The sequence below is a fragment of the Saccoglossus kowalevskii genome, chromosome 18 (genome assembly GCF_978046115.1).
Source record: "Saccoglossus kowalevskii chromosome 18, keSacKowa6.1, whole genome shotgun sequence".
NCBI classification, from domain to species: Eukaryota; Metazoa; Hemichordata; class Enteropneusta; family Harrimaniidae; genus Saccoglossus; species Saccoglossus kowalevskii.
In genome coordinates this window covers 14,866,994-14,875,544 of record NC_140658.1, presented here as the reverse complement: position 1 = coordinate 14,875,544, position 8,551 = coordinate 14,866,994, and the positions used below count along the sequence as shown (strand labels likewise).

General features: G+C 33.1%; 1 protein-coding gene and 1 long non-coding RNA gene across 2 annotated transcripts; both read right to left on the bottom strand.

Annotated features, from left to right (window-relative positions):
• Window positions 1-641: 641 nt before the first annotated feature.
• On the bottom strand, window positions 642-5,531 carry LOC146731609 (uncharacterized). Its single transcript, XM_085492954.1, has 6 exons — window positions 5,462-5,531; window positions 5,105-5,211; window positions 4,581-4,699; window positions 4,270-4,462; window positions 3,896-3,940; window positions 642-698 (listed from the first exon to the last, which is right to left on the bottom strand). The coding sequence occupies exons 1-6, from the start codon at window positions 5,529-5,531 to the stop codon at window positions 642-644; spliced, it is 591 nt and encodes a 196-aa protein (XP_085349080.1).
• Window positions 5,532-7,443: 1,912 nt separating this feature from the next.
• Window positions 7,444-8,214, bottom strand: LOC144364035 (uncharacterized). Its single transcript, XR_014927021.1, has 3 exons — window positions 8,093-8,214; window positions 7,820-7,897; window positions 7,444-7,515 (listed from the first exon to the last, which is right to left on the bottom strand). It is a non-coding gene; the product is annotated as an uncharacterized LOC144364035 (long non-coding RNA).
• Between the last annotated feature and the right edge of the window lie 337 nt (window positions 8,215-8,551).

Below are 8,551 nucleotides of genomic sequence, written 5' to 3'. Positions count from 1 at the left end.
GTCAATAATAATTATACTAATGCGTCACTGTATTTATCATTTTTTTTACATTTGTTAAGGATATGTTCCAGTGTGCATGTAAGAAAACAATTCCTTTCTCACTTCAATGAAGGGTGTCATTGTGTTGAAGGTAGGTAACCCCCAATGACAGAATCGATTCGTCGTTAGACATGAAACTGGTAATATTGGTTTTTTGGTCTGTCTTACTTTGGTCGTGGCTCAAGTGTTTTTATAAAGATTAAATATCACACACATTGTACACTGTGATCTGATTGAATTGCTTTATCGAGGTTACGGAAGTATTAATTTCCAATTTATTGATATATCCCATACTCGTAGCTAAAGTTTTTATAGCCGAAAATGCATGGGGGCGCATATCCAAAATAAATTGCAAAGTAATTGTATACGAGTTTACTCAATCAAAAACAGGACCAATACGATTTTCATTATTGTGTTATACTGCCATCGAAATACCATTCATTAATGTTTAGATATACTTACACATTGTCTAACTTTCCCACAACATTCCCAACTTCCAATGCAACGCCGCCAACATTAAATTCAAATTGTCTAACTTACTATGCGTTTTATATTTAATTCTCACTTTGCATGCAATATTTATCTGACTAAACTCATCTAACTTAGAACCTACAGTTATACAGCATCCGTCTCATCCTTTCTAAAGCCAATGGCATCACCTGCAAAATCGTATATGCAGAAATAAGTTCAAGTAAACAACGAGAAACATGATCTTTCAACAATTATTCAAGGTCGTATATATAAATATCCCCATTAAAATACCTAGAGATCATTACAAGATAATCTCTATGATATCGGGCGTATTTATGAGCGATCTAGATGAGCAAGGCTTGTACCTTGATACCGCAGGTAACCAGCCACATCAAAGCTAATTAAACAGTCAAACGGCGAGCCCCATCTCAACAAATGCGGGTCAAATTACTTTGTGATGTGTGATTTCTTCCCAACTAACCAAATGAGGCCGATTCGACCAGTACCGTTCTGATGTATAGAACTAATGCTTTATTCAGCAGAGGATTATTTTGAATCGAAATGTGTGGCATGTGAGTACATCGCCATGGTAATTCGGAAATTATATAAATTATATAGTCTCTATGGCAACTTAACACTAATAGTGTGACCTCGGTCTAGTGAAGCACATTGGCAATGTGGTCCATATGTATTGCATACACACCTGAATTGCGCCTCGACTCACGATGTAAGATAGCATGGTATAAATTCCATCAGTTATCATGAGATGAATTATTGATAGTACATCGATGATAAAACAGGAATCGATGGTCGAACATTTGTTTGACTTGAAAAGGATTTAAATCTACACAAATTCTAAACTATTTTTTCTGAACGTTACAATCAGTCGTGATAGACACATTTGCATCCATTGTTTAGCAATTGTGACTGTATCACGGTTATTCTCATCAAGTATGACGAACTCGCCAATTTGGTTCACGAACACACATTCAATGAATGGATGTCCACATAGCAATGCTGAACAACTTATCAAGGCAACTCGTAAATGCGGAGACTGTAGTTCAATAATTAACCTTTAGTTTAGACTAAGTACACACTTTATTCAAGAGCTCTAGTCGAATCTACTGATTTATCTTTATTATTAGTGTTGACAATAATCAGTTGGATGTGTTGCATATACAAGGTGATACGTAGCATGTTATACGATTCCAGGATGTTAACTTCAACTTGCAATTTCGATAGCACATATGTCTATAGAATATGTGAGGCTATATTTAAATTTGTGTTTCGTTCAACAGTCATGCACACACTTTCAAAAATAGATGTATAAAGCAGTAAAAATAACATGCGAAAATTATATCCAAATGCGACCTACACACAAAGCAACTGAATAGAACACATCACTACATAAACAAATCAGTAAAAGAAAAAATATAGACCTCGTTCAGGTAATGTGGCTTGGAAAATGTTCCTCTTGCGCCACTTATGACGCCTGTCATATATAATTCATATTAATAATCACTTATTACATAAGACTGTATTATCAAGTGCAATTGACACTATTTAAAATTATAAAAGTACCAGTGTTCTCATATTTAAAAACAAGCTTAATATATCTGCAAAAAACCCTTGGTTAATGTTTAGTTTAATATTTTGAACGGAAAAATCAATCTGTCTTTTAAAATAATAGTTTCAAATCGGAAAGCGTAGACTTGAAATCGATATTCATTTTATTTCAATACATTCTACAAAACACACTGTGAAATGGTTTTAAGTTCTGATTAAATGATATAGATTTGCAAATAAACCATCAAATAATATCATATTTTCACATTAAACCAATTGGAACCAATGTACAATAATTGAAAACGCTGGTTTTGACCAATGCCGTCTTCTTGAAAGCTGAAGATCTATTTCTCATCTTGATGAGACGTACCATCGATCACTTAAAAAAACATGTACAGGTGTGAACAAGGATTGTCCCGAAACCTTTACCTGTTGTCACTATCATTATTGTGAATCTGTTTGTTGTCCTGAAATGGTAAATAACAAAACCGCTGATAAGACTGTGTTGATTGACCTTCACATACGAACCCCCAAACTAAATTTTGTTGTAAATTAATACAGTATGGGTCTTTTAGGAGTAAGTAATAATTTATCAATTGATACCTCGCCTGGAAGACTATGTATTGTTGAGATAAAGCAGGAAATGAATTTCTCAACATCAGTTAACTGTACAAGCAGAATATCTTAAGGTTGGCATAGGTTTGTCTCACATGTTGAAATGACTTCTCTCAGTGGAATCACCCTTTCTCCAGAACGAAAACATGCAATGCCAAAAATAGCGTATGTTTTCATAATTTAGTGCAACATTCTAGTTCGAAATGAATTTTATGAATATATATTTGAACAATGATGAAACACTCACAAAATCAAAATAAACAGTTGCGCACATATTAAGCATGAAGTATTAGTATTATATTGTAACTTAATCAATATACTAATAAATTGTTTACGTTTTTTATATAAATAAACAAATAACAGAAAATTATATACATTACAGATTATTTTAATTTCACTTTTTGAACAAACAAAGTCTGCATTTAACTAATTGACTTCTAAAATAAGTTAACATATCCAGTTAATGATAGGCTTTTTTAACGTTGCCGTTTCTTTTTGTCTTGCTGATGTAGTAAATGTGAGCATTGGCTGACCGTACACAGCTTTTGCTTGTGAACCAGTCCAAAAAAGCATACAAAATCGATACTATTTACTACCAAAAACACAAAAACGAAATGTCATAATCAAAGCATAAGCCGGCGACGGCATCTTGTTTCAATATTTGTAATTTACACCACTATGTTATTTTTCATGGGTTTATTTTGTAGACTCTGAGGCTATTATTATTTCGGATCTTGTTTCAGTTGATCATAATTCTTTATGGCGAATAATGGGCAATGATGGCGTCATAAATTACTTCGTATTGACAATGCTATTATTCATTATAATGTAAATGTACAGAACTGAAGTTTTGCATACCTTTATTTTTTGTAATAGGTTGCTTGGAAGTGTCAGTCACTGATTGCTAAAATAAATTATACGGTATAGTGAACGATCAAGCAGAGGTAATGAACTAGAATTTGATAAGCTGGTGTACATATATGATAATATATAATAGGCTCAAATTTGTGTTTTAAAGGGTATAATCACTTTATTCCTTTTATGTTTATTAACACTTTGCTTAGAGACATAGTTTTCAATAGTATATAAGTAAGCGTCCAGATTAAAGTTGCCATAATACGTAATTACTAGTGACATGTACATACGATAATTGTTCACTAAATACGATGTTGCTACAGTTACTATGTCCCAATGTTTTACAAACCTGTTTCAGTATTTTTAACATCTTGGTAATTTCACTCTCTATATTCTGAAATAAATAAATGAGTTTACAGTAGAGTAAAAGACTAAGTAATAAGAAATATATTATAACACATTGACGTGCACAGCTGGGCAGATTAATAAAACTACCAAACGGATATATATTTGAATAAAAAAATCGTTAGTTTCATTTAAATTAAATCATTCGTTTTTTTAGTATTATGTTTAATAGCAATGTTTTAATATTGTGCATGTACACACATAGGTGAACAATGTTTATGACTATGGAGTTTACAAACATACACTGACGTAGCTGAATATTGCCTGGTCAGGCAATAGCTCGGATTCGGGATCAAGCAATTAAATAATGTTTAGTACCTTCATTCGAAGTTCCATCTTCGTATTGTCCTCATATTCACAGTCATCATCATAATTCTCAGAAAGAGGCGCACAATTGACTTTAATGTGATCGTAAAATGCTGTCTTCTTCTTATCAGATAGGTTATCTTCCAAACTGAGAATAATTTTAGCTTTCTGTACCATTGCATTGGCTTTAGCTTTGTCGTGTACTCTGTTTAACAAAAGACGATGAGCTATTTTAGTCACACTAAATACATATTTTAGCGAAATTATGCAGCTATCATTTCAGTCAGAAATTAAGACTTGCTGGAATGTTAAATTCTGCTTACCTGACAAAGGCATCACTCAACAATGCAATGAAGATGTTCATGAGTATTATTGCTGATATTGCTAGGTAAGTTCCAATCAATATATCAGGCATTACAGTAGGATTCGCCTCCTTCAAAGCCTAAGGTAACAACAACACGTATTTACTACTGCCTAGCAGTGCATGAAATTTTGAACAAGGTTTTCCCATGAAATTCAGATCTGGAATTGCAGTAATATGCAATATGGCTTGAAACACCAAATATTTAAATGATGTGCATAAAAGTTCGTCCACACACGAACATGATCCACTTCTAAAATGTTAGAAAAGCTTTGACTTTATTGGAATTTTAGAATAAAATGGCCTCCAATCGCCCATCAATCAGATCGAAAAACAAATGAATATACACATGTTCCCAAGATATTGTTGCAAGAGGGAATCTGAATATAAAGTACAGATATAGAGGAATAAACCTACGCAGGGAATCATGAGTTAGGTCATAGCATATGTCTCCGTTTTCGGATAAATATTGTTATTAACACCTACGTCATAATCGTAGTCCACTAATGTCATGCGAAACAAGCTAAACATAGTTTCAGCAACCGTCATATAATATTGTACCTCTCCTCCGAACATCAACCAAAACGCACATGCTGTGAATGAGAGTTAAAAGTCAAATAACATGTGATGAACAAATACAGAAAGTTAGTGGTGATATAGTTTTTTTACACTTTGTCGAATCTCGTTATCGGTGAAATTGCTGTCCAGCTCAGTGGCTTGTCCCCGTTCCAAATTTTCGAGACATTCCAACATTGCCATAAACTGTACATACAACCGTTATCAATGATAATAAGCCAGTTAATGAAATATGTCTGAAAATGTAAAATATATGTTTTTACTTACTGTACGGAATAAGGAAAACCAAATAAAGAAAAAGAAATTTGGCAATATATTCGAGCACTTTATAAAACATTACGACAAACGGGCCTGTGGAAATAGATAGAACGGTCAGTGATACTAAATGGTGTTGACAGCCCATCAAACGAAAGTATAGCGTTATAAGAAAATAAACAAGCATGTTGCTGGTAAATGCTAAACATTGTGATCACAATTCTATAAATGTTAGCTGCACACTAGCCTGAACAAAATGGTATTGTATCTTCATAAACCCATTCAAATACTAGCAAATCATTTATGTTGTACGTATATGAAATCGAAATTATTATTTTATCATATTATTATCATGTTTACGTGCATTACTTTGAACAATGTACATTTAATTTGCCGGACTAATTGGAATATAAAAGATAATGAAAGTAGAATAATCAGTTTCATCAGCTAATATTAGTTAATCTGTAAATGTATATATCCTGTTATCGGGGGGAGTACACTCAATATTAGTATGAAAACAGTTGCATATGGTACAGAATCACATAATGTGCATTAGACTTAAGGTATATGCATACATTGTCACCCACGTCTTTAGAATAACATATTTTGCCTTATATTTAGACCGTTTTGGCTATACACAATTGCAACTCATCAATGTGAACGTTTCATTCCTTGCAATCTGTAAAAAAACAGGCTGGGAGAATCATACATCAGCATAACTGCAACATCAGTGTTGGGACGAGAAAATCTACATGTTTTAAACTTACCAAATATTGTAAAAGCTCTGACTGGTTTTAAAAGTCGAACCCAGACAAACCCGATTGTCAACGCAAACAGCGATAGATGTATCTTGGCTGCCGCACCCTCTTCACCATAATCAAAATCATGTAAACTAGATTGTGTGGAGTTATAGCAAATCTCCCCAGATACGGTCCCTACATCAACAACATGAAATAGAACCACTAAAATCAGTAAGATATAAACAATCCAATCATACACGTTCCTGAGGAAAATAAAGAAATATTATATTTAATATAAATTTACTTTTTGAAGCATAATATGTTTAAAGAAATAATATAATATAATATGTTGTTTTGTGTGTTATTTGTCATTTATACCATATATCAGTCCCATGTTTACATCACACATATGTCATCACCGATTTGTATTACGCAGTTACCCTTAATTACGACTATACATGCATGCATATAGTGTGCCATGCCGTGTACAATATGTAGGCACCTGTTTTTTTCTGTTCGTCTTCGGTTTACGTTATTCTACATCAAAAAGTTACATAGCAGCACTGCGATAAAGACTCCCCGTTTTCGACATTGTGAAATACTTTCGTTTTTTATGCATAAAAATACTGTAACAGTATATTTATTAAAGTTGTTGTTATACATAAGTTGTTGAACACAATACATAGTTTGTAATTTCTGTCGGCTTCATTCAGTCATAATTCAAGACAAATAAAATTCGAAAAATATAGTGATTATAACAAATTATTTTGTTTCTGTGATATTCTTGTGTAATCAGTAATTATAAAAATTATTTATGGCTCAATAAAGAATACATTCCGTTATTAACTATGCTTAATATGATTTTCTGAATTATATTGTCAAAATCTAATTCTGGTTTACTCAGAGGTTTTCTCCCAAAAAACAAAAACAAATTCACAATGTCGAAAACTGAAAATCTTTATTCTAGGGTTTAGCGTACTTAAGCAGCAATAATAACGCCAAGTAAATTGTAATTTTATCGATTATTTTAAATGACAAAGAAAACACACGACCATTGGTTCTTATAGAACGTGGCTGCTTCGTGACTGTTCTGACAGAGAGGGGTCATAAGTCAAAAAATAACCACGGTGCTTCTGGCTTGGAATTTCCTGTGGAGAAGTCTTACATGTAACAATAAACATAAATATTGTCCCAAACGTACCAATAATCCATAAAATAGGAACGTGTAGTTTCCTCTACTCTTTTTTTCTCAGCTTTCAGTGTTTTGTCCACATTCGGCCATGTCGTGCTTTCTTCTATTTGGTCGTACTTTTGCTTCTGCCATTTCTGTTTTGTAAATCGTCATTTCCAATTAAATTTGGTAATTATTGATAAACAATATAGGTCAATTATTAACATAATATCAACAAAGATAATGTAAACCTTGCTTTTATTGCATATTCTACGTTTTGTGTCAAACTGATGTTCTCGTGAAACCGAATCATCAAGCATCATATTTTCATGTGTAAATTAGGCATTTATTTGTTGACAGCAATTTTTGATAATCGCCGAAATTAGGACTTGGATGATCATGTGAGTTGAAAAACGTCATTAAACATTCCCCTACTTCGATAAGGTAGTGGGTTCTTACCTTTATTTTTTTGGTTGATTCATTATATTCTCTAAGTTCCTTAATAATGAAACTAGCAGTGTACCCAATAGCTGCGATCTGAAATCGTAATTACGACTACGATTACTCCATTTGTGTTGGACCGGATGGTTGATGGTATATGTACTGTCATTTATAATCCTACAGGTTTAATAGCGAATGCCATTTACCTTATTCGAAAGCTAGTATGGCATACATGGAACAATGTGTGTCATGTTATGTCATGTGCAAACAGATCATAAAATGTATCCTTACCCACAATACTATTCGCATGGCGTCTCGGGGAAAGTCATAACAACCCCGAGCATGTGGCTGTATTAAGGCTAACATCGTCCACAATATAATAAACATAAGATCCAGTATTAAATACATAATCGCCGCATTTCTGTTAAAAGATACCATTCAGAAATATAATAGTTAATTTACAATTCCGATATTATGTGGGTCGTTTCGTCCGTTTGGTTGTGTGGGCATTTATTTGTTTGTTTGTTTGTTCGTTTATTCATTGCTCAAATCACCGAGTAATTACTGATCTTGACGACCAGTTTGACATAAGTAAGCTTCCCGTGGATAATCCGTTACTCATTGCAATGAGACACTGGAACAGGAATAATTGACCAACACACTTCTTTCTATACGTCACACGTTTGATTGTGTTTTGTACTACATAGTAAGTTTTTCAAAAATAATTATCAACTTCCATTTATTTTCGTA

Coding starts and splice junctions, on each gene's coding strand:
- LOC146731609 (XM_085492954.1), bottom strand. CDS start 5,531: ATGTTTTATAAAGTGCTCGAATATATTGCCAAATTTCTTTTTCTTTAT. Junction 4,700..5,104: donor TAGTGGACTACGATTATGAC/GTAGGTGTTAAT, acceptor TTGTTACCTTAG/GCTTTGAAGGAGGCGAATCC. Junction 3,941..4,269: donor AGATGGAACTTCGAATGAAG/GTACTAAACATT, acceptor TATTTATTTCAG/AATATAGAGAGTGAAATTAC.